The following is a 27961-nucleotide window of genomic DNA, read 5'->3' as shown; positions in this document are numbered from 1 at the left end:
TGAAATCTTTTTAATGGACTTTTATTTTCAGTTTTTCTACATACACATACAATATTATATGTTTTTAAAATATCAATTAAAATCGGCAATTTTTTTTATGTACCAATTTCAAGTCCAGAACAGGATGAGACACTCTCTTTATTTATTATTTTATTTACGAATAGGGGTGTTATACGACCTTGTCCACCAATGAGGGTCTCGCACATGCAGTCGGTTTTGTTATTTCATTGATAATCTGTTAAATTGGGTCTTACAATGACAATTCTCCGTAAAATTTGGAGGCTGCCAATGCTAAACAAGAAAAGAAAAAGAAAAAGACACAAACTTAACTATTTTGATTCTGATGTTTTTCAATTCAAGATAGTATTATTTACTTCGAATTCATTATCAATAAATGAAAATAACTGTTCTCGTCATGAAAAATATTGCACATCTGTACAACACGCCGTAGTAATGACTTTTGTGTATGGTTTCAACACCAAACACGATTAGGCCACCCTACACGCCATAGATTTTGTTAATTTTTTATCATTAATCACGGGTTCATACGTTTTCTCATTTCTTTAAGTTTCATTAAAATTACATTTGGATGTCATACATGTGCAATTAAATATTTGCCGCTGGACGTTTAGCAGCTACATGTACCAATACTCATAATTAGCTATTGCAGGTCGTTTTGTACCGAATTGTGTTATTGGTAAAATGTTTTTCAGCATGTTACAGTTTAAGCAAGAATAGTAAGATAGACCCCAATCCTTGCAATTTTTCTTTCTCTACGTTGAGCAGATTCCTCTGGGCCGTGCAGTTTTGAAAGTTATTCAGTGCCAGACTAAAAAGCTCCAAAATTCTTCTTCCGTCTTTCCATGTTATACTGTCAGTACTCTCTTCTGTGTCTATCACCATTTCTTCAATTTCGTTATGCAAAATTGTATTTGACTTTATTTTTGTACATCTCAAGTATTTCTCCTTTTAAAAATATCACTGCTTTTCGGCGTATTTTTCCGTCTTTTAGAAACGGCATGGTCACTTTTTTAGCAGGTACTTTTTAGAAATTCGCGCAACCAAAATTAATGACGTCAGTGAATATTCCGCGAAATATGACTTCTTTTAAAGCAACGTCGCGAAATGTTAACGTTCTTATTAGAAACATCGCGAAATTACAACGTTCTGGCTACCAACGTCGCGAAAACAACACGAACAGTTTTGAAAACGTTATTATCTGCCCCTGCTACTGTATCGTATTCCCTTAAGTATGCACCAACATATCCTAATAGTTTTTAAACGAAAAGCATCTGAGAATGGAATACAAACAGGTAAATTGTACTTAACTTCAGTGTTAATAATACATTTTAACAAAATATAATATTTATTTTCCTATTGATAATGTTGCTTGTGTCATCAAATGTGGAGTAAATTACTGATTATATAGCTTAAATATATCTTTACAAGAAAAATGACTTGGTCAAAGTAGATACGTCCTCAGATATTTGACATTTGCCATCTTGTGGTCTATAATCTGCATTTTCATTTAAATTTCGTCTTACTTCCTCAAGCATCTTCATAACGTCAGTTTTTTTGTACTTTTTCTCGAATACTTCTAGCAATGCACGTATAAACCACGAACCAATCCATTGATTTTCCTCATGTGGAACTTTCCTGTAGGCTATATAACCTAAAAATAGTTATCTCTTCTATCAAATAAACTCATCATAGATATCAGGAATAAAATTTAGATATTTACGCCAGACGTGCGTTTTGTCTACAAAAGACTCATCAGTGACGCTCTAATCAAAAATGTTCTAAAAGGTCAAAAAAGTACGAAGTTGAAGAGCATTGAGGGTCAAAAGTTCCTAAAAGTTTTGCCAAATACAGCTCAGCTAAGGTAATCTATTGTGTTAACAAAGTTACTCTTTAACCATATATGACAATATAGGTATTTAATACCGACAACGGGATAAAACTCGAAGTTACAACAATTTATCAATATGCAAATGTTTTCTCAGAAAATACAAAGCAAGTCAAAATCAAAACCTGAAGGACTCTTTAAGAAGTGAATCGACAGGATAAGTGTCGCCTGTTATTCATGTATTTGCCGTTATACAAAAGGGGTTAGACAAAAAACAAAAACAAGTATCCCCTATACTTTGGCGGGAAGAATATTCACATTGGTGTCCGACAAATCTAATTTAGATTTAAACGCTGAAAATGTAGGAAGAATTTTTATGCAGAGGAATTTCAAGAGAGTTTTATTATTTTTGGGATGATTTTAACTAACAACCGCAATAAAGTCAATATGTCATACTATTTGTCTCAACAGTAAACCATAAAAATCCGATAGCGATTATAATTATACAGCATAGTGAAGCAATATAACTAACTAATCAACGCATTAGGGTACACAAGGGGACACAAGGGGACACACAATCTTCAATATGGTACACAACAAAACAGCACTGAAAAAAATTTATGGGTGCAAATAAACTCATCATAGATACCAGGACTAAATTTTGTATATACGCCAGACGCGCGTTTCGTCTACAAAAGACTCATCAGTGACGCTCAAATCCAAAAAAGTTAAAAAGGCCAAACAAAGTACGGTGTTGAAGAGCACTGAGGACCAAACTTTCTAACAGTTTTGCCAAATACAGCTAAGGTAATATATGCCTGAGGTGGAAAAGCCTTAGTATTTCAAAAATTCAAAATTTTGTTAACAGTTAATTTATAAACTACTGGGCTGGTGATACCCTCGGGGAAATAAATCTCCACCAGCAGTGGCATCGACCCAGTGGTAGTAAATGAAATTCTATCATGATCAATAGCATGTAAATTGTAGATATAACTGCGGAACATGTATACATAAAAAAGTGGTAAAAACTTACCAATACATAATTATATATGATATTTTTTAATTATTTTCGTGTATTAGATAAATCCTAACGTGTGGCTGTACCGTGTGCCAAGAAAACTGCATTGATCAGAATAATTTTTTTATAATAAAGATGGTAGTCGATAAACAAAAAAGTCGATCATTGCAATTCGAGATGATACCCCTTAGTAGATGTCTACGTACACGTAATACTGCCAACTGTAAGACACCATAGTCACACGTTTTCTTATATACACATGGAAAAAAGTATTGCAACACCTTGATTTTTAAAACCTTAAAAGCTCAGCCTTTAGTAATTGGTAAAGCTACCATTCAAACAGATAACCGCCTCTGATTCCTGCTGACAGTCTACGAATGTGTTGCTGAAGTAACCGCAACTATTCCTGATAAAGGGCAATGTTTATTTTATGACGTGTTTGAACTGCGGTGCCCTTTCGTGCACTTGACGCCCAATAGTGTCCCATGTATACTCGATATGGTTAAATCCGGGCTGCGATCGTGCCAGGGAAGATAAACCGAATTCCATTGGAACAATGCTAATTTCTAACTTTGGCGAGCTCGGCACTACATTGGACACAGGCCACTGTATGTCTGTTCGTTAGCAAAGGTCGCACGATAACCAGTAGCGATGAATCGATCTCGAACAGTTCTTGTTTAAAGTCTCCTGTATGGTTTTTAATCTCTTTTTAGAATTGTATTGTTTGCAATGGGTTTCCTTCTGACAAACCTGCATTATGCTTGATTTTCCCTAGCATATGTTATGAGGGGTCTTCTTGATCTCGGAAGGTCTTTAACATCGTGTGTTGCCTGATTTTTATTCTCAAAACGACTTATAGTGGAATGGTGATGACCAACAATGCGTGCAATTGTCACAGCGATATACCTGCTTCTCTTATGTAGGACCCTTTACAATGTGGCAATCACATAACTTTATAAACTTGGTTATTTAAAGTGTTGAAAACAATGAGGATACAAACATCTGTTTTATTATTTACGGGTACAGTGGCTGCATCTACAGATAAGAACTTATCGAGTCGATATTTATTGATTGAACTCAGGTGAGATTTAAATAATTTTTAACTTGTTCTATTTCAACAAATTATATCACACAAAATAAAGAGGTTTTTTTTTAATTTGAATTTTAATTCGGTGTTGCAATACTTTTTTCCATGTGTATATATACTAAAGGAGCATTTCGCATCTCTAAAATAAGTTTTAGCGATTGAAATTTTGTCATAAACATATATGAATCGACGTTATAGGTTAAGGTCAATTGAATATTTCTGCTGACGCAATTGAAACCAGTTGAATTTTAATAGTGAAATAGTTTTATTATTGAGTATATGATGCTGGATGCATATAAAAACAATAGATTACTTCCGAACATAGTTTGCTATTTTCTTGGGTTGATTTATATTTCCTATTGTATAAGTCGTAACTATTTTTATTAATATTTTACCTGGCGTCGTTGCAAAAGATAGGAGCATGTCGGAATCTTGGTGACGTTTTGCGGAAAGTGGTTTATCATCACCATACAGTTGACCGTTTGCGTCAGAAACGTCAGCTGCATGTCTATATGACTGCTCTAGACCTTCTCGACATGCTTGGAATATAAGGTACTTTGGTTTCCCTATGAATATAATACATTTTCAAATAAGCTTATTGTATTGGGTTAATCGATCAAGTACGATACTGTAACAGAAGTAAACCACAACAAAATGTTCAGAAATCTCTAAAAGTCACGTTTAAGACGGAAAGGTAAAAGAGCCATATATGACCTCATGATATACATCCAAATCTATAAATTGAGAGAGACACTTTTATTTAAGCATATATTGTTTGATACAACCGAAACTTCAACACACACGCACACGTTCGCGCGCGCATACACACTCGTTATAACAGATGCATTTACACTAGCTTGTTTTTTAGTTTTTAGGATAGTCGCTTCTGTTTAAAAGAAATTACTTTAAAAAACATATCCATACACAACCACTTCCACAATTGATTTGATTCACATGACGCCTTAATATTTTATTTTTCGAATGCAGGCAGTGCTCCGATCTTTTCAAACGACATGTCATAAATCGATATGTCGACGTAAATTCAAAAACGCGAATGCGTCAGCTCATTGTCATGGACATGCATTTATTGAACAAACAGTGATCCGATGTGCTTCTAGTTTTCCGTTTGAAATCCTGTTCTACGACGTAAAAACAACAAAATCTTAAATATAAAATACCACAAAAACAAACACATTAATGTTTACAATCCACCATCAGTAAAATTTCATAAACATATCTGCCTTGGATTTTCAAAAAAAATCCAAATTTCCGTTACCAAGTAATCTATATATTTTACTTAGCATGCTGTTTTAATTCGAAAGAACTTTTTTCATATGCTACATTATTTTGATCCTTTAAATGCATGTTTAGTTTTCATTTTACCCAAAAAGGTTGAAAAACTAGCTTAACGTTTGTTTACATTTGTGATTTCGGGGCCTTTTTGTAATTGACTATGCGGTACTCATTTTTGAAGACGATACGGTGATCTATTGCTGTTTATTTCTGTGTCATTTTGTCTCTTCTGGAAAGTTGTCTCATTGGCAATTATAACCCATCTTCGTTTTTTTTTTCTACACAATGATGGTATTCCAATATGTATTTACGAAAAAAGAAATCAGCTAATATTCAATATATTTCAGAGACCGTATGTGGATACACACAAAATGTCAAATATGACTTGGAACAAAAATATTATATTTGACGACATATTTATTTGGCTTCACGAGTTGATATATCTGACGGTAATAGGTACAAAAATAGATATATGGTATCGTGACGTCACGACTCGATATCTATTTTCATTACGTTCATTAAATATTATACAGACCCCAGAATGATGTATACAGCGAAACCTAGTTTGGTAACCCCCTTTATAAATTCCATTACAATTAAACGGAAATGTAAGTGGCAATAACATGATTTTTAAAATGTTCCTACGACACGTTTCTGCGAAATTAACATTCAAATTATTCAATATTTTCTGAGATATAACGTGTATTCTATAATTCGTACTGATTTCTAAAGCGAATTCAAGTTGCTACGTATCCAAAAGTATATACTCGGAGTAGTCTCGTATCTTATTTGATTTTTTTTTTTCAGTTGCATATATCAATATATGCTTAAATCGTTTCAAACAATTCATAAAAATCCGTTAGTTTACAAATTTACGTACATGCTACTTTAAAGTAAAGAATTTCAGACTAATGTATATCGCATTGATATTGACCAATATTTGCATTCTCTACTTTCTCGGGAAAATTTCATATTCATTAGAGAGGGTCCGAGTAAAACATTTTTTGCACCCAAAGGAGATAAGATAAATAAGATGGCGAATGTTGACGTTGTATTCTTTCTGCAGGTATCAGTTCTGTACGAAGTATCGTCAATGTTTATGGTATTTTTCATACTATATCACAAAAGGGTTAAATCACGCAAATTTAAAAATAGTGTTAGCATGTTTCAATTTGTAAGAGTATTGACTGTATTTCATTGAAACGCCACACCAAATGATAGGACTACTACCAGGAATGCATGATTCCATGTTTGATGGGTTTTTTTTATATAAAAATTGAAGGTTCAGTAGTTGACATGCTTCCTATATATGTTGATTAAATAAAAATGCACACAGAAGAAAGTAGGCTGAAAGAAGATCACAAAAAATAATAAACTATAGTAAAAACAATTATGGTTTGGTATATGCACCAATACATAATATAGTCTTACATTAGAGCATCTCTTGTGTTCATTTTTTCTTCTATTAACGGACAAATTGAAAACATGTACATGCATTGTATCGCTTTTGATATTTAAAAGCACACAAGCATCTTTGGCTTCTCTTCCAAAGCACTTGCGTATTAATCAAATTCATTTTCAAACATTTCGCGGGCTATCTGCATACGTAAGCGAGCAAATATCCGTTTAACTATGCATCAAATGGACAGGATTTGAACTATGTGAATATTTAAGCATACCTGCAAAATCTGTAAGCTTGAATTTGTCCACAATTTCCTTCACCTTGACATGATCTTCAACACATACAAGATTGTCCTGAAGTTGTAAAAGATTTTTTACAAAAACAACATCTGTATAATCGTACAATTTATATCCCAATAATTTAAATGGTAGGTCCCTTCTTTTCTACCCCTCTCGTGGATATCTGAAATATACACACGCCGTTCTCATTGACTGAGTTATGTTCTCTTATCATTAAAAGAGGGACGAAAGATACCAAAGGGACAGTCAAACTCATTAATCTAAAACAAACTGACAACGCTATGGTTAAAAATTAAAACACAAACAGAAAAACAATAGTACACATGACACATCATAGAAAACTAAAGAATGAACAACACGAACCCCACCAAAAACTAGGGGTGATCTCAGGTGCTCCGGAAGGGTAAGTAGATCCTGCTCCACATGCGGCACCCGTCGTGTTGCTTATGTGATTTCAAATCCGGTAAATAGTCTGATTCGGTAGGTCAAATTCATGAAAGGGAAGGGGATTATAGTTACGACGTAAGGAACATATACGATATCATTTGTGAAACTGTTATTCCATAACGGTCAACCAACTCGTGATGGCGTCCGTAAAATTTACGAAGGGATGATTTCAACTTCACCATTTGGAACTCTTGTTTAATAGCTTCCTTGTGAGCAGTAACCCTCTATCAAGAAAATCATAAAAGGAAATGCAAGCACGGGAATATCGTATCAATGGGGAGATATATACCCCGTATGCAGGTGCTGCTGGAATGTTGCTACTTAGAAATGGAAAGTTCACAATTGGAAAGCTGAAATCATCTCTTTTGTTGTAAAGTTTTGTCTTCAACCGACTCTCATTGTCAATTTCTAGATGTAAGTCAAGATATGAAGCCGACTTAATTGTATCTGTAGTATCCTTTATCTCCAATTCGATGGGATAGATGCGATCCACATAGTCACCACATTTTGAATTGTTTAGTGAAATGAGCCATTGTCTTTTTCATACGGTGCAATTGTGTTCTGGATTAAAAGTGCAAAAATGGACCAGTATGTAGCATGTATAGAAATAATTATAATTGATCGTGTTGTTGAAAATTTATTTATAATTTTTGAATCATTAAATGTTCATCAATTGTGAGACTTGTTTTCTTATGTGTCAAGTAATTCACAATTATAGTTAATGACTTTAATTCACAAGCAGGCATATTGTTAATTTTTTGTATTTGTCATTTGACCATGTCGGTAGACGAAAAATTAACTTATTATTAAAAGATAGATTTGTTATCATATGCCCTTGTTGAGACTAAAACGAGTTTTAAATTTCTGAAAGCAGGCAAATAAGTTATTGTTTATATTATCATCATTATGACTTTGAAACATTTACCAGGAGACAATCAAACTCCGAAAATTGACAAATTCCTCGGCCAAAAGATAAGAACTGGTCAATAAAACAATATACAGATACAAACAATTTCGTAACACGAACGCCTAATCAAACTAAACAAAAGAGCTGTTCAATCAATGGAAACCACAATCTTGCCTCAGTGGTTAATGCTGTCACACTCGCGGAACAGATACGACAAGTACTTATTAGTGAGACGTATTTTTCATAACAGTCAAATCCTGATGACGTCCATACAACTTCCGATAGGCATTCATACAGCTGTAATGTGTCAAACCCTTGGTTTAAGAGCTTGCTAGTAAATATCACTCCTCTATCAAGCTATATATCGGAACCCATTATATAAAATGTAAGAACTGAATATATGTATCAAATTCAAAAGGTTTGCGTATGCAGGCCTTGCTATTTGTTGCTACACTGTGAACGAAAGTCCAAAAAGGGAACATTGCTTTTACGTATTTTTGTCGCATAGCCAGAAATTAGTAGTGCTTTTGGTAATTAATATTCATAATATGTAAGTGAGAATTTTATCTCTTGATAATAGTTTGAACTGTACTGGCTTGATATCATTGAAATCTTTAAAACACGGATATTATAAGGTGCCCGTAAAAGAATCCTTATTTACAACCATATATTTCCGTACAGCTGTTAGGCGGTCAAAATCAAAACAATAAACGCGAATATGTAGTGAATTTTTCGTGTTTTCGTGAGTTTATTCTTCTTAATATAAGGACATTTTAACTTTACGTGGGAACCTACAGTTCAACGACTACACATACAAGGTTTGGCCTTGCTTATTCTTTGGCCATTGAAGATTCAATTTTCACCACGGCAACCTGTTTTTGTAATGACCTTGTAAGCCAATTTTCAACATGAAGTTTGCAAATTTGACATTTCAGTTATTATAGCCAGTATTTTACACTGCAATGTAAAAAGTCTTTCGTTTCGATTTTTAAAATAGCTCAGAAACCTTGATTTTTGCAAGGCAAGAAAATTGGTACCGTTTATTTTATTGCAACAAAAGTCAATATGTTTCGTTTAAATGGTTTAACTTTTGTGCATTTTTATTTTCTGCCCCGGCAACCTGTTTATCACTTAAATTGTAATTAAAACAGACACTTTTTCAAAATTCCCTTTCATTTTTATATAATATCCGTGACCCGTATCCGATTTCTTAAGTATAATATTCAAATAAGCAAAAATCGCGTTGATTTCTGGATAGGTAAAGTTAAGTTCTCAATCGAATGTCTTTAAGACATTTCAATTGGCTATTTGATCGATCACTGATATCTTTCAGAGGTTAAGAAGATGTACATTTCGTCCGTGGAAACAGGCATATGTGATTTCTTCAATAATATACCATTCTCTCATACTTTTAACAAGACTATCTTTTTTTTGTCAAAGGAGTAGGGGCTATAATAGCCTAAAATGGCCCCAGATTTACAAGATAATAAAACTTCTTACTTAGCAGATTTTCCTCCATAAATTATTAAAATAAGAGTCAATGATTTTAAAAAAAGACTGTTTTTATCTTAAAAAAAAAGGTTCGATGACGTAACAATGGTAGGTGCAAATGACGTCAAATTTGGGAAAATAAGCAAAAATACAGAAATGTGGAGTGGTGTTCTAAATTTTGACCACCAATTAGAAATTTTAACATTTTGACAAGTTCATACATATCAAACGTAGGATAAAAAGTGTTTTGGTGCAAGGTTGGTTCGATAGTTTATTTTATATTTTTGATAGCCAAACAGAGCAATACAAAGCTGAAATTTGTCGTCCAAATTGGACCTATTCATCTGACAAAGTTTAGTTTCTACATTCTTGTGCCTATAGGAACTTTATTTTTTTTGTTTTTGAATGTAACGTGTATTCTTTATATTATTTTCGTAAGTATATCTTGTTAAACTTGTAAAAAAAATCTGAAAGCAATGAACTACATATTGTGAGGGAATCAATAAAAACTTGGAGGACATTTTATTTTTAATTATGAAATTTTATGACATGCAATATGACAAAATCTGTACATTTCTTATGTTTCTGCTGAAAATCAATTCAAACTCTGCTGTTTGAACGGGACAATCTTCTCTCTCTGGTATTAATGTCGGATCCATGATTTATGTTAGGAAAAGGAGGGGGCAGTTTACCAAACTTAAAGATTATTTTGCTTAAATTTACACAATTGGCGAGAAACATGAGATTTCTTTTGAAAATGAAATTATCTATATTCCAATTGGATGTGTATTTGATGGTAATGAGCATAGATAACACATTTCATAAAACTTGGTGGTTAGAGAACGGAAACAGCAAAAGGTAGACTATCCATATATCCGTGAATATATATTTATATATATGGATAGTCGACCTTACCATGCATAGAAACAAGTGCCTGCAGTCTGTAAGCATCCTACATATCTGTTACCTTTTTAAAGGTTATGTTTTGAATAATTTTATAATTATGTGCAAAAATAAAGTGTAATTATACCCCACTTTAGAAGCTTTAATAAGAGGGTGCCGCTGTTTTGTTACCTCATCCGGTTTATGATTTTAAAAATATCTACCTTTTCATATATTGAGTAGGAAAAAAAGTAACCTTTTCCAATATTGATTTGGTTTCATGTGATTTTATGTAAAAGTTGAATACTTAAGTGTCTTAAGAGAAAAAACAATGGTTGATAAAGAAACAGCAGGAACACCAAACAAGTTGACAGTCGAAAAAGTTATCAGAACTTTATTGTCCTTATCATATATATCTGATAGGTTTTTTTAACTTGTCACTTATTTTAAGCTTTAAAAGGTGACCTATTCCAGAGGCAACTCTTATCACCTTGTAAATAGAAGTGCCCCCACCTCCAACCCCAACCCCTATCTGTAACATGAGTACTGTAATGGAAATGCACCAAAGTTTAAAAACACCCTTTAATGCATGTTTGTGTCTGTATCTATTTATTTTAAATAATTATTGTTAAGATTTCTTAGCGGTAAATAGATGTTCTTGTCCCAGCACTGGTTTTGGTTTGTTTGTTGATGTTTTAATATTGCTCTTCTCCTTAACATTTACTTTAGAGTTTGTTACTTTTTACAATTTGCACCTCAAATGGCCTTTCTATTGCAACATATCTAAAAATTAAATCTGGTCAAAAAGACAACAAAATAACCTTGCCATGGGTAAAGATGCGTTTCTAGGGAGAAACAACAATGAATTTGGCAAAACTGAGTATTTGATTTTGTAACATTTAAAAAGTGTACGAGTGTAAAGTTCGCTACATGGTAAACATGTTTAATTTCAAATATAAATATATTTAAGCTGTATATTAATCATATTTGATGACTTTAATTCCGCCATTATGTTGGTTGCTAGGCAACAAAATAAACTAGTTAGACCCAGTTAAAATGCAATTATTGTCAGAAGGTTTATGGCATAGAGTAACAACATGACAAATTAAATTAAATTTGGAGGTGGGGCCAAAACTGGCCCTTATAACACCTAGTCCTTTTATTACATTTTGAAAATGTACAATGTTAAAGTTTGACACCGGGACAGGACATAATTATAACGTCATATTGGTATGTACAAAAGACTAGATCAACGACTCGCGGTATTTTTAATTCAACACAATGAAAGTGTTGACCATAAGAGAAATAGGTTTAACAACTTGTTAGACTTGGATATTGCTTGAATTCAACTCTCGTTTTTCAATTGAAATAATAAAAATAAATCGCCGAAGGCTCGTTATTAATATATATTGAAACTACACAACTCGAGTTGATATAGAGCGATAACCATTTCTCACTAGTTCTGAAACCTTTTACTTTACAAGTATTATATTGCTTATCACGCTAATCAAATTATGACTGATTCAAAAGATTTTTGATCTTCTTTTCTTTTTTGATATCAGTTAAACACACTAGAATATAAATAAGGAGTTGAAATACCAGTTACGGCAAATAAAATTGCCATATCAAATTTATTCTTTTAAACTTAAACTTAAATCAATTGGTGAACCGAAATAAGTTTGTGAGAGATATTCAAACTTAATGAAATTAAAAACGCAATGAGAACATTTGTATACAACTAATTGCTTCAAGTGGTACACATTCATGTTCAGGGGTCAGCTGAAAATTGTCTCGCTGTGTTGAGGACCCATTGGTGGCCTTGGGCTGTTTTCTGCTCTTTGATCGGGTTGTTGTCTTTTTACACAATTGGTCACAATTTCAATTCTAAATTTTATTCAATGAAGATCAAATTATTGGTTGTTGGTGGATTTGGATTTGACACTGTTTTAGGATCTTTGATTTATTTACTTTATCGATATTATCATGGATTTTATTATTCAAGGAGTTAAAATATACCTATTACTCGATATATGTACGGTTATAAACAAAAGTCTTTTGACTTACTGTCAATATCTGCGAGTAATCGTTGAACTGTATCTGGTGTCTTTTATATATCTGTTTTTGTTTTAAGTTAGAAGTGTCAATTATTCTGGACGATCAGATGAATCCAACGATTCATCTGATCCACTGTTCAAGGTGAGGCAGTTGAACGTCAGCAATCGTGTCAACCCACCACATTCGGTTTGTGACTGTCCCTAGTAAACCACCATAACTTCAGATGTCGTTGCTTGTTATGGTTATACGAGTATTTGTTTCCTAGTTTGGTTTTTCATCATAAGTGAGGTTGTCGGTTTTCTCGTTTTATATCTTTTACATATTGTCATGTCAAGTAGATATAGGAAGGTGTGGTGTGAGTGCCAATGAGACAACTATCTCGGTTTATTTTATCTGCTTATATCTGATGGTCTCTGGTTGATTTTTTGGCAATAACTTTAATGTATATACTACGCTATCAATAGTTCTGATAAGGATTTTTTTTATATATAGGTAAAAAAGAATGTCCAAATATGGAATCAAATGGTAAATATTAGGACTATTCGTGAGGGCAGGAAGTAAGACACATTAGATAATGACATGATAGTCATAAACAGCATATCAGTAAAAAATAATCAAAACTTGCCTTCTTTCCATGACTCATCATTACAAGGACAAAACAGTAGTATTTTGTTCCCGCTTTACCCATCATTTCATCTGCTGTGAATGAATCAAATGTGTCCATCAAATCCGATTTTTTCAAGTTGTGTTCACACTTAACATTGTATCCAAGTTTTTTTAAAAAGAATTGTTCCAACCTCCGTACGTCTTCGTCGGACCCTGAAAAGGCACTACAGATAAAACACATAACTGAGACAAATTTAAGTGTAACACCTTAATATCAAGAAATAATGAATAGTTTCGGCTTAACAACTACAAAACCCCATTAATATAATCCCTTAGACTCGAACAATGATATTGCAAAAACTACTGAACATTATTCACGATCACTTTTACATACGACAGGCTTGAGAAAATACGGAAATCTGCGCTATATTTAATGGGTAGAAGATTGATTGATTCATCTACACCACATAATAATGTTAAATTGATAATGGAGAAGCAAGAAAAAATACACTAACCCTAGATTCCTTTTGACGATTTTAAGTTTAAGACACAAAGAAAAAACATGTGATTGCGTTTACTAAAACTTTATCATTTCAAATTATGGATACTAATTTTAAAAGAGTCAATCATGACTCTTATTTCTGATTACACCCGAACTCTTACTAAAAAAGGAAGAGAAGTATTGAATATCGCACTCTTATATTTATACAATATTCAGGCGAAATGTTTGTTTGCAACGAATGTGTTATACAAATGCCATTATGTCGGCCAGGGCGTACAATATTTCTAAAAGGATTCATATTTCAGAAGGAAGGGAATATTCATGGTAATTATTTTATAAACAGATGAACTTCGTCTTACAGGCTGTCAGCAAAATTTTCAATTTAGGGTTCAGATCTAGTAATTTGGAAAGTTTTACATATGGCTCACAAACAAATTGATCAAGTTCGAATAAATTAGTGTCCCATTCAGCGGAACAATGTTATTGAAGTTAGTAAATCTATAATGATTTTGAAAATGATCCGATTTGTCTGAACTTTGTGACTTTAACCGTCAAACTGAATGCAAGTTTTGACATGTCGTTTAAATCTATAAAGATTTTGTGAAACTAACTATCATTCCAACTTTTAAAAACAAATTGCTATTATAGATATATTAGACGTTTACAATGTAATTTTATATTTAAAATTTATACACCTTTATAGTTCGAACTTTGCAAAGTAAACTGGTATCGATCCATCTAGGATCAATAACTGTTGAAGTTCCTTCTTTAATGTTAAATATGTAGAACTATTTCTAATTACTGGAGGTTTATGATAACATTAGGAAAATTCATACTGCAACTGTAAAAGGTATGTACGTATACCAAAAGACAGAATAAGAGATAAAAGAATATATGGAAAACGCGAAAATTTGGTTAACCGTCCAGTAGCTTCTTTCGACATAGATCGTTCCGATATTTATTCCGATAAAGATCGTTCCGATATTTATTCCGATAAAACAGCATTCTGGCAACAGACTTAAGATACGTTTCTAACTTAAGATGAAGTATATTAAACCAAACCAGGTCTGTACAAAACATATATCATCTACAATGTCAATGACTTTGATTGTAACTTACGGAATGATAAAAGTTCACAGCCTTTTTTTATCATGTTTATATGGTAAAGGGACCTTAGTATATCATGCATGTGTGAACTTTCTGAACACCTAAGTAGATCCGTTACTAAACACTTTGGTACATGGAATACACCATGTTCAAAAAGATCAGGAGAGCAGAAATGTTTTTATTAATTTAAGACTGTTTAAGTGAATCCTTACTGGAATCTTGATGATTAAAAAGTCTGCAGAACGAACTTTTCTCCAGTGTATATGATTGGTTAACGACACTTCACAGTAAATAAGTTCCAGTACTTAAGAATAACCTGATGTCTTTGAGTAAGAATGTCCATTCGATTCGATTGCCATTTATGATACTTATGTTAACAAAACACGCGTACCGAATCAAACTCCTATTTTTATTGGGTTTCATTTTAACTAGCAATGGTTAGACAAAGTAATTTTTAGGTACATTAGTAGCTAAACCGAGACTGCCAGCATTGCAAATCATAACCAGTTATTATTTTGAATAATTTTAAAATACTAACGCCAATTTATGAACATTTATGATATGTTCGCGACATTTTTAAAAGGAAATAAGAATCAGACTTTATTTGAGCATGCACTACCATGTTTTGCATTTTCACCTTTGGTAACCTAATACTTATAGCTAAATTAATATATGTGATGTGTGATGTGTTGCTAATAGTGCATGTTATTTTGTGAGATATCTACCTGTGTTTAATATAGTATGATTATTTGATTTAAGTGACATATTTGGACCACCTCTATGAAAGATTGTAAACATTCTTTTGTTTACCATTGCTGATTAAATAAGATAAAATGGACGCATGCGTATGGTTATCTATATGATATGTACGAATCGGTTTTTTCATAGACTTCAACCTTCTGATCTACCAGAGGATAATTTATACGCGTATTGTAACAAAAGGCAAAATTTACAAAAAAAAAATAATAATAGCATACCTTTTCTATTTTTACTGTAATTCACAATTAACGCCAATCCTATTTGGCCCTTTGTCTTTTGATAACGATCTGAAAAAACTATTGTAGCATGTACAAATTAGGCCTGATTTATGTGTATGTAGTTTATAACACATGGATACAAATGTTTCGATCCGCACTATGTAAAGCTTAACATTGTATCAAAATGTTCATTTGGTAATAAAAAATGTTAGGTTCGGTAAAAATAGATAAATCATTTACTCGTTAAAAAATAGATTCCAATAACTCCTTAAATATAATTAACCTATGCATGTCTTCTTTTGGTTAGAATTGGTTTGAATTGAAGTATTCGGAACATACCGAACGGAAAATTCTAAGCAGAAAGTCCCGAAGCGAATGGCAAAAGCAAAAATTCAAACACAACAAAGGAATGTCATAATTCTGACTTGGTACAGGCATTCTCGTCTGTAGCAAATGGTCGATTACGCCTGGTTTTATAGCTAAACATTTCACTCGTAAGACAGTCACATAAAATACTAACATATTTACAACGATGTGTGAACAAAACAAACAGACATACTAGCTATAGGTAAAAAATATAAAAATAGGGGTACATCAGTCTGTGTTGTGTTATATATTCTTAACCACTATTACAACAGCAAACAGTTTAGTTAATTTTTGTATAAGTAGGTAGTAAGAATAACTAATGACTACAAATTGTCACACTTGTTTTACAGAATATGCTGCAGATATAAAAATCAGTTTGAATTCAAAACTTATCAAAAGATACAAGGGATATACTACAAAACGAGTTGTTTTTTTTTCGAAGCAAGACCACTCACCCCGTTAGACTGAATAAAAACAAGGATATTCAAATCAATTGGTGATCTTTGAAACCCAAATTTCACTTCGTCAACATATGCATAAGTATTAGTGTTGTCAAATGAACAGATTTGACTAACCGGTTACTCGTGATATCTTTCGACCGATTAACCGTTAACTGATACTTAAAGTGGTGTTTTAAAAGTCTCCAGTACACTAAAAATGTACGGTTTTATGATAAGATGAATATGGTTTATGTTCGGATATCATAGGTTGCATTTCTGTAAATATTGACAATGCAATTTCCCATAGAAACTCCTTTTACGGCTTAAACTGTACCACTGTTACTATGAAGTTTGAAAAAAATCTTATCCAAGAATGGAAAGTTCATTTGCACTACAACTTTTTCAAAGGTCAAAATATAGGACTGTGCGGCATATTTTCAACGTTTATATGCCCTGAACTTTCAGAGTTTCAACTAACACTAATTTTCTTAACTGCCCCTACCTCGAATGAAGGGTTACCACATATTTCAATGTCAACAATATGCACATGTCTCTATGAGATGGAACACAGAGAGTATAACTGGGAACCAGTAAGTAAACAAAATTAATCTACAATGAATATTCTTCATCTCCCCAATAGAGGCGTGGTTAGAGAAACAGCTGTAATTACAAAGTGCAAACTATAAGGTTTATCTTTTAGCTGTCCTGGTTAAGTTATATCTTTAATTATCCATTATTACCATAGATATAGGAAGATGTGGTATGATTGCCAATGAGACAGCTCTCCATCCAACTAACAATTTATAAATGTAAACCATCATAGGTAAATGTACAGCCTTTAACACGGAGCTTTGGCTCACATCAAACAACAAGCTATAAAGGGCCCCAAAATTACTGGTGTAAACTGGTGTAAAACGCCTTGACACGATTAAATGTCTTTAACTTGATTAAACGTCATAAAATACGGATGAGTGATCAATCATCTGCATGATTGTCTTTTTCGTTGATGCTGTAAAATACAATGTATTTAGAACAACAAAAAGCAGAATGGTTTTAGAAAAATGTGGCATTTACTCAAGTTGTTTTTGTCTTTTTATTGAGTGATGAAGAGAACGAAATTGTTTTTCTTTCTATATCACTTTCACTCAAAATTTCAATTATAGTCATGTGTACAAACTGTTAAGGTTATTGTTAATCTACTCATTTAAACTCACCTTTGGAGTGGACTTTCTGAAAAATAATAAGCATTCAATTATCTATTATGTAGTGATTCAAAACATTCATCCATTACGATCACTACTAAAAAGAAACAATTGTTAGCGACCATAACTAATTTTAAATATATACATTTAAAGATGGTTATTAAATGAGAGGAGGTAGATGAGTTATTACAAACGACAAAAAGATTTAAGCAAATGTAAAAGAAGAAAAATACCGAGCTCGAAGGAAAAGTCTAAACGTAACTTTCCTTAACAAAAGGCATAATCAAAAGATCAAACACATTAAACGTTGGAAAACAGCTGTTGTATTCCTGAGTTTGTAAATGCATTTCCTTATGGTGAAAAAAAAATAGATTAAACCTGGTTGTATAGCTATCTGAACGTCTCACTCGTATGACAGTCGCTAAGACTTCCACTGTATTGACAATAATGTGAGAGCAAAACAAATAGACAAATAGATTTAAATATCAAAATTGGGATTCAGTTGTCAAAAAGTAGCGAAGGATACCAAGGGAACATTCAAACTCAAAATCGGAAATAAACTGACAATGCCCTGGCTAAAAAAAAAACTAGACAAAAAAACAGTACATAAAGCACAACATTGAACACGAAAGACTGGGGGTGATGTCAGATGTTCCGGAAGTGTTAGCAGATCCTGCTCCACATGTGGCACCCGTCGGGTTTCTCATGTTAGTTCAAAATTAGTGATATGTCTAATTTGGTAAGTTAAATTCGGGAGTAAGTGGACTGGATTGTAGTTACGACAAGTGTACCATATTTGTTGTCATCTGAGAAACGAATTATCCATAACGGTCAACCAACTCTTTAACTTTGTGATGGGGTCCGTAATATTTACGTATATATAGAGACGATTTCATCTTCACCACTTGGAACTCTTGATTTAATACCTTCCTTGTGGGCAGCAACCCTCTATAAGGGAAATCATGATAATTATACAAGCCCAGGAATATCGTATCAACTGGGTGATATATACTCTGTATGCAAATTTGCTGGAATGTTGCTACATAGAAATAGAAAGTTCACTATTGATAGGCTGAAATCATTTCTCAACATTGTGTTTTAATCTTAATAATAATAAAAACAAATAAATGTGTCTACAAAGAAAAATAAAATGTCATATATACACCCTACAGACAAAACATATACTGTGGATTCATTTATTTTCGTGGATATCAATTTTCGTTGATCGAGGAACACTTGCATTTTCGTGGATATTTGATATCCAAGATTTTACCAATTTCTGCATACATAGCCTATGGAAAATTTGTAATTCGCTGAACATTCGCATTCGGTTTCATCTGAAACAACGAAACCCAGCAAAATTGGTATCCTAAGAACAATCATGAATCCACAGTCAGTTAAAATGAATGACAAGAATACAACAAATATGCATAGCACAATAACACATTAACGGGATGTTTAAATATCGAACCATGCCAAAAGGGTATAACAGTAAAGGTTTATTATATACAAAGAAAAATAAAAGGAACACTATAACACGTAATTAAGATGATAAGCAACACCAGTACATATAATCCATACTTCCAGACCATCATGTATTGATGTGATGTTGACAAGGAATATTTATCAACACGATTTGGTATCTTTGATGCACTTTTTTAGAAGAAAAAAACCGAGACGATGTGTGACAGAGCCCTAGGTCTAGTTCGTCACTATTCTGGTCAGACAGTAAAGTTTGAGTAGGAGCTGCAAGCTGTTGAATACTTAATGAATTGAGAAAGGCATATATCATATGCAGGTGAAGTTAGTATATTGCTACTAAAGTAGGGGAAATTTGTAATTTCAAAATTAAAATCGTCTCGTTTTTTATAATTTTTGGTACTGAAATGACAGTTTATTTCAGGTACGAGTAATAAGGCAGATGACACCGGGTTTAATGTTTCTGTAATTTTTAGTTCTGGATGATAAATTAATGGAATCCAATCAGAAAATTCGGATGTTTGATGCAATTAATATTAAGCAAAAATAAACACATGTGTCCATGAAACAGATAGATAAAAATAAGCGGTAGGTATCAAAGAGATATTAAAACTCATAATTCGAAGACCATCTGACAACGGCATGGCAAAATACACCTAAAAAATACATGAATATACGAGCTTCAGTCTACAGCACAAAAAAATAAAAAAAACTGAGGACTAAGCAACACCTGGAAATGTCCAAAATGTATGTTTCATACGTTACAACCTTCGTGTTACTCCGATTCAATACGTTTATAGTCCTGTAGTTAGACATCAAGTAATAGCGGATTGGTTGTTGACTCTACATGTAACCCTAAGACGTAATTAGTTCAAATGTACCAGGCTTTTAATGTAATACGCCAAACGTGCGTTTCGTCTCCATAAGATTCATCAGTGACGCTCAGATCACAATAGTTATAAAGCAAATCAAGTACAAAAATGACAAGCATTGCGGACCCAAAATTCCAAAAAGTTGTGCCAAATACGGCTAAGGTTATCTATGCCTAGGATAAAAAAAATATTAGTATTTCAAACAATTTATACTTTAAGCATTTTCATCGACCCAGTGATGTAAATAGTTCATCATAACCATCCTAAACTGTCGATAATTTATCTTTGCAAACCCTTTAGCTTGACTTAAATGTCTTAGTTGAACCAGGTTTTTTAAACAAAGACAGTTACATGTACAAAACACTGAAAACTAAAGTAAGAGTAACATATATCCCTTTTCAACAAAACTGTCGATAAAATCGAGTGAAAGCAGATCCTTCTTCCCATGTTTCCCCTGTCGTGTTGATCATTTAAGTTTACTGTCACTTACTGGTCCTCAATGCTCTTCAACTTCGTACTTAATTTGGCTTTTAAAACTTTTTTAGATTCGAGCGTCACTGATGAGTCTTTTGTAGACGAAACGCACGTCTAGCGCAAATACAAAATTTCAATCCTGGTATATATGCTGAGTTTATTAACTCTGATTTTAAATTTCTGTAAAACATGATTTGTTAAACTAACCTCCTCGAACATAGTTGAATCTGTCAACATGTTTGATAGACAGTTAAAACCACCCTTTTCAACCCTTTCTAAAGCCATCAGTAAATTCCGAACTGTCTTTTCTTTTGACTTCCTTTTCCAAAGCAATAGAATATCTTCTATCAGTCTTCGTAGATTTTTGTCGTTCTTGAACAAAATTTGTTCAATTTCAGCAACGTTCAGTCCCAGTTCGATGCCCAATTCTAAGGAACAGTTTCCTATTTGTTTTGATAAATTAAACAAAACCTTGTCTGTTGGAATCTTTTGGAGATTTGGGTTTGCATCATCTGCAAAATGGAACATATAATAGTTTTCCTTTAAAGACTTTTATAAACATTTATAGAAATTATCATATAAAGTGAAGTACAGAAATATTCATTAACCATAACATATAAACTGTTAACTCGATCTCAGTGATTTTTACACGTTCAACTATAAATGAAATAAACTGCTGATATATAACGATAGGCAGTGAAATATTTTGTTTCAAACACTATGTGTACAAATTTATGTCTGATAAGTTCGTTCCACCTTTCTATGTAAATATCTTTTACTGGTGTTCTTATAATACCTTTTTTCATTTGCTTCTGAACTGAATGTCTGTTTTGTTTTGCAAAATTGATTAAACTGAAGTGTTTGTCTATTTTGTACTTAGACTTCTGACATATGATACATTTACAAATATTACAATCTTTACTCACCCAACAACTTGGTTTCCTCCCTGAAAATCTGAAAGAAAGAAATAAACAATATACAAATTTAAAAAAAAAGCTCATCATATTTATTGGTTTTTTTTTCATATAAGTGAATGCAAATGTGAAAAGAAGATGAATTTAGCATACTCAAAATGAGGAATACAAATATTGCAAACAAATAATAAACAAACAAATAATAACAAAAAAAAACAACAAACAAACAAAAAACAAAAATAAAGATATTCAGCTTTACGAACGGATTATCATTTCTTGTTTCAATAGTGACATCAGTGTTTCTGCTTGTGACATGTGACGAATTGTTAATTTTTTATCTCAGCCGATGAAAGAGGACGGTATTTTATAAGAATTTAAAACCGAGCACAAATGTAGAAATTTGTGAAACAGTCATAATAAAAAAACTTTTGAGGGATTTTTTTTATTATAAGCAGATTTATAATCACTTATTCTATACGTAAAGATATGTGTAATGGTTTTGAAGAAAAATGTGAAATACATATTTATCCCATTTTTGAACGGATTATAGTGTTATTTTGCGTTTTGTTAATCTTCATGCTGACAAATATGCGAGATATGTGTAAACGAGTGTGATATATGGGTAAAAACAGTTTGATCCACCTTTATATAGAACATGTCAGTCACAGGCTATTGAACATCAGAGTTTATATCATATCAATAACAGATATCGTTATTGTACGTTCTCTTAATTTTTTTTCTATGAAGATTGTATATTGACGTCTTGATTCTTTATTGATGTGTTTTTAATTTCACATGGTGATCACATGAAATATCATAATTCGTACAAAAGTGAATAGCATTTAAGTACTCTTGTAGTCACTAATTTTCAACTTTCAACACATACTTGACACAAAAGATGATTATCTAACTCCGATGCTACCAAGGCGTCACTAAGACTTTTCATTGTCGGCTTCTCCTTGCCTGACAACTTGGATTCTCTCCACTCTATCAATGCAATTGATTTTATTCCGCACCTACCAAAAGCATGATACTTGTCCTTAATATTCTGTAATGTCAGCTTCTTCATTCCCAACTGAATAAAATAGTCCTCAAATGAGTCATCGTATCCAAAGTATTTTCCGAATCTAACAAGATGTTTATCGCTTGGTTGTATTTCCAATTCTTCGTTGGTTTTGCCTTGAAAAAATCATCGATCAGGTAGATATATACGATGCATATTTAACTTAAAGTATTCTTATTTAAGTAACGGCGAAAGAAAATAATCTTTTTATATATTATTAAATCAAACAATTTCTTTTTTCTAGTGATCTTTTGAAAAATGCAAAATAAAGATATTGTAGGGAATATCAGGTCTTTATTATACCTTAACATACATCTGAAAGACAAAGATGTTAAGCATTCAGAATTACTCAAATCAAACGATATGCAAAATTATATGATCCGACCGTATAATACATTCCTCATATGGATTACATTGTACGTTGCTGACTTTTCTTCAAATGCTACGTGAACCTTAGAAAATCATTATTATGTAGACTATAATTTCAAGCATATTCAAAATAGCGTTCCATACTTGTCGATTATAGGTTTTGCAATTGACCTAGAATAAAAAAAAAATAAGCATTTTACAAATTCATTTTAGTATGCTTCATAGCTTCATATTTTGATGTCTGTATATCTCATGGGTTTTCCGGTCATCACATCTTACTTCCAGAATATATGTACGTTCTTCGGTGTATTCATTTAACATAATTACCTTTACACTCTGGTTTACATGTCTCTGCAACCTGCGTATATATAAAAAAAACATGAGTTAGTTTTTTAAAGCCAAAAAAGTATACTTTATATAAGCATTCATTTATCATTTCCAGAACAATACATTAAACACATTCTTCTTTTCAATAAACAAGGTTCTTCCATATTCCTGACTTTTCGGTATTAACTACTACAGCCTATATAAAATCAAACCAGGTCAAAGGGCACAGGATGATGCATCCGGATCTCCCAATCTTCATACACTTGTGCAGGTAGTTAGTTTATATAAAAGTACACACAAAAACTAACAGAATTTGGACAACTCCTTGTCTTCAATGTTTAAGTAAAATCTGCAACGTTCTTTTAACATCATTACAAGATGAAAAGAAAGCTTCAGAATATTTCATCATTAGGAATATATAAACTCAACCCTCAGCTACTTTAGAATGTTTCTACCTAGACCTGGGAAGATCCCTATGACCAAATTCCACTTATCCATTGATGTCAAAACATTCAGTATCAAAGAGTGATAATTGAGATGCGGATTCGAAAACAAAATCCATCTGATAATGCAGAAACAATAATAAATCATCTTATCTTACCTCCTTTACATTTCTAGGAATATGATTGGTTAAAAGTGACCTCGTGGAGACCGTAAATATACAATATTAATTTAGTAGGGAGGCGGGGCTTAATTCAATACACGGTTAGTAGTGGATTAACGACTTTGGCACTGTTTGATTATTTAAAAGTATTGAAAGTTTTGTTTAATATTGTTATATCAAGGTTGTTGGTAATGAATAGTTATTGTTTAATTTTTTTTAGTGCAAACCAATTAAAACAGATTCTTAAAATTGAACACCTGAACACTTTGATATAGAAATAAGAAGATGTGTTATGATAGCAAATGAGACAACTCTAGTCTTAATTCAACAAATAAAGATAGTCGGTAAGATAAATTCGTTACATAGTGTGTTAGTGACCTAATATGATATATCCGGCGTCAGTAAATTTCATATGGGGTGAGAGTTTCGCCCTCATCATATATGGAATTTACTGACCCCGTATATATCATAGTGTGTTAGTGACCTGATATGATATATCCGGGATCAATACATTCCATATGGGGTGAGAGTTTCGCTCTCATCCCATATAGAATTTATTCACCCCGTATATATCATATCAAGTCACTAACACACTATGTAACTAATACTATCAGGAAATGTATAAACGCACTGCAATTCTGTTTTTGAGCAAGGATTAATGTTCATAATAACCATTACACACCTGAATAAAACAGTTGTCTCGTTGTGCATGTTGTGTGTAATAAGCATTGACATCATCGATACAAATTATTGCGCCAGTAATTATTAAAACATACGTTGCACACAATTTGCTTGATAATGACAAATCTGCCATGTTAAACTAACACAACTAGTTTTAGTAAGAAGCTTATTTAAGTGGAATGTCAACAAGGTACTAAATGAGTTCCTGCATGTCTCAGTTTGTTGTGAACAAATTAAGAGACAGACCCGTATCAACCACATTGATGTATCGGATTGCAAACATATATCTTATAAAATGTAACTTATGGATGAAACTTGCGTGTTTCGAACACCTACATGTACCACGATTCTTGCTGTCTGTTATTTTCTAGAAGCACAGAGAAGAGAAGAGAATCCCAGGTAGTGCTCAGTTTTGAGTTGGAGACTGTTTGCCAGTTTTATTCTATTTCATTTTCCAAATTTTATATGACTGATAATTTTTTTTAAATCCCTTGTTATCGTAAGAAATTTAAAATGTGTTAAATATCGTGCATGTACTGCAGGTTTATTTACTTCTCAGTCACAAATCTGAATTCTTTTGTTGGTATGTTGGTGCAACACCGCTTGTTGTTTCGGTGCACATGCATGTATTGTTCTGTTAAGGGTATGTTTGCTCGATATTTAGGACTAATATATAGACGGTAGATTTGCTCTCTGAATATATAAATTAACAATTAGTAACCGAATCGTAGAGAAACATATGACAAATGTTGTGTAAGGCAACAACCATTTTTTTATCTGGGGAGGGGGGGCTGGGATTTTTTAATGACCTAGCTTGCCAAAAAAACTATATATTTTGCGCCGTAGCTGAAAAAAAATTATACTGTCACTTGCTTGACATTTTTTTTTTTTGCACTGCTGAATTTGAGAATGGCGAAACTAACAACAGATGAGACAGTGAAACAACAGTTTATAAACATCTGTCCAGTCTACAGATTAAGATCAGATTTCTATTTATACCTTATAACTTTTTTTTATTTTCCTGTAATAGTGTTTGATCCAGAAATATTTAAAAGTATTCCAAATCTCCCGCATATATGTTACTACATACTTTAAGACCATACTTAAAACTGAAACTGTTATAAACATGAAATGATCATTTTATAACAGGAATAGATAAGGTATCATAAGCAGTTTTTTATAGTAGCCCTGATTGTGTATGACACAGACTTGTGTACCGGTAGTATTTTCCGTTTGTGTCATTCTTTATAACTCTTTTTTCAATGGAATGTCAATTATCATAGTTGGAAACAGTGGATGTTTATAATTTGGAGCTACTCACTCTTTGCCATTACATATGGCAATTAGTTGATTATGGTTGCAACTGCAATTGCAGTATTGAAATTCAAGGACTGTGGTACATGTATGAAGGACTCAAAGAAAATCATAATGTAGGAAGTGGGGTAAAAAAACCAGAGACAACTTCCAATGCCAGGATATAGACAGAGCCATGCACTTTACATTTGACATCAATTAAAAAATTAAAATGATTTTTATGTTAATTTTATGGTTTTGTGAACAAAAATGTATTTCTGTTCCACATTATACATGTTATAGGAAAAAAAATTGCTTTCCTTCTCATAAGAAAAAAAAATATAGGAGGAAGGTTCTGAAAAAAAAATTATGAACACAATAAAAATCCACGGCCCCAGATAAGAAAATGATTATTGCCTTACGTCTTTGTAATGTAATATATGTGATAAAAATCAAGAGATAAGGTCATTTCCAGTTACAATAGTAAGCGCAGTATAGTTATTATTTGCATAGAATGATTTTAACTGTAATGTTTACTCAGTATACGGTTAATATCGATTGAGGAATGTTTACTCACTCTGTCAAAAATCCAGTTAAGGAGACTGCTTGTTCTGTGCTCTTCGTCGTTTTCGCATTTCCATGAGTCTACGGTTTTGGCCTTTTCTAATGATATATAACACACGCTATTTCCACATGGTATGCCTACCTCCATACTGAACAGTTTTGCTATCTTTGAATGTTCAAAATGTCCACCAAAGCTTTTGTAATAAAACTCAAGGGTCGATTCGAGATTCCGTGTTAGACATTCTTGTATACTTGCTGTAATATCGGGTGAAATAACAAGTGTTGATGTTTGATTTGTTAAATATACTTCTATCATATCGTCTTCAACCCATAGTCGTAGTTCGTTATCATCTACTACATTCAAGATCGCCGCTTTGTGATATATACATGACATGTTCTCTTTCTCTTTCAATGGCCAAACATTCAAAGTAGTTCCAATAATTGTGTATGCAAGGGAACTAGGAATAGACTGTTGTGATAGTACATATTTCAAACATATCGTTTTTTCTCTTTGATTTTCAAAATCAATAAAGTTTGACGGTTTAATGGTCTTGATCATGCTGGGTACAATGAACAATTCAGGCGAAGAGCGATTGTATCTATTTGTTTCCGGAATTATAAGAATGTTCAAATGAACAAATAGCTCAATAACAAACTCTTTGATTGCATCATTTAACATATATTCGTTTCGATCCCAAAGTTTCAAAAGGTCTGTTTTGTAGATTTTACCAGTCTCTGTCAAAGTTTTCAAAATCGATGCAAGACATCCTTCTTTCGGGAAAAACATCTCATCTGTCACGAACGACCTCAAGATGTTGACCAATACGGGAGGGTGAATGATAATAAAGTTGTTTAATCCTCGAATGTTGTAATGCATCAGTTTACCAAGAGAATGCTGGACGAAAATAAAGTCGTCTAACTGAGGACCAGTTAAAGCCAGATCCTTATTCATCTTGTTAACATTACGTAGGTCGTCCTTTGTGATTATGTTAACATTCTGCATTCTAATGTTGGAGATTTGTAGCTCTAACGGAACCCATTGCATAGGTCTTGGCTGGCCCCAGGATGGTTGTTTCATTGCGAACATAACAACTTGATCTGTCATGTGTTGTATTTCTTCGTCGTTTTTATCCGTACCATTGATAAAATAAACCATATCAAGATGTATGTGATTCTTTTTCTTGTGATTGGAGAATATCTGTTTAAGATCGCTAGTAAATTCTTTTCTTATCTTCGCAGTATCTCCCTGAAAGAGAAAAAAAACAAATATGAATAGATGGAATAGTAATAGCCTTATAGTGAGTGCTGTGCTATTCAATGCTGATTTTTTTTCTCTCTTAAAAACAGAAGATTTGTAGCTATGTAAATGTTTCTACAACATATGAACTAATTTG

At 32.6% G+C, this 27961-nt stretch overlaps 1 protein-coding gene across 1 annotated transcript in view; it reads right to left on the bottom strand.

Moving 5' to 3' along the window:
- Window positions 1-1002: 1002 nt before the first annotated feature.
- The window catches only part of LOC134692596 (uncharacterized), a 112648-nt gene continuing 85689 nt past the window's right edge, over window positions 1003-27961 (bottom strand). The window contains exons 14-24 of the mRNA XM_063553053.1: window positions 26581-27813; window positions 23426-23456; window positions 22553-22845; window positions 21679-21706; window positions 20960-21264; window positions 17940-17955; window positions 15920-15997; window positions 13353-13546; window positions 6924-7089; window positions 4347-4517; window positions 1003-1672 (exon numbers count right to left, since the gene is read on the bottom strand). Of these exons, the coding sequence (XP_063409123.1) occupies window positions 1443-1672; window positions 4347-4517; window positions 6924-7089; window positions 13353-13546; window positions 15920-15997; window positions 17940-17955; window positions 20960-21264; window positions 21679-21706; window positions 22553-22845; window positions 23426-23456; window positions 26581-27813 (2745 nt within the window). The 3' untranslated portion in view covers window positions 1003-1442. The remainder of the gene's footprint in view (window positions 1673-4346; window positions 4518-6923; window positions 7090-13352; window positions 13547-15919; window positions 15998-17939; window positions 17956-20959; window positions 21265-21678; window positions 21707-22552; window positions 22846-23425; window positions 23457-26580; window positions 27814-27961) is intronic.

The sequence above is a fragment of the Mytilus trossulus genome, chromosome 12, assembly GCF_036588685.1.
Source record: "Mytilus trossulus isolate FHL-02 chromosome 12, PNRI_Mtr1.1.1.hap1, whole genome shotgun sequence".
NCBI lineage: Eukaryota > Metazoa > Mollusca > Bivalvia > Mytilida > Mytilidae > Mytilus > Mytilus trossulus.
The sequence above is the reverse complement of the archived record's forward strand: the minus strand, read 5'-3'. Positions and strand labels throughout refer to the sequence as shown.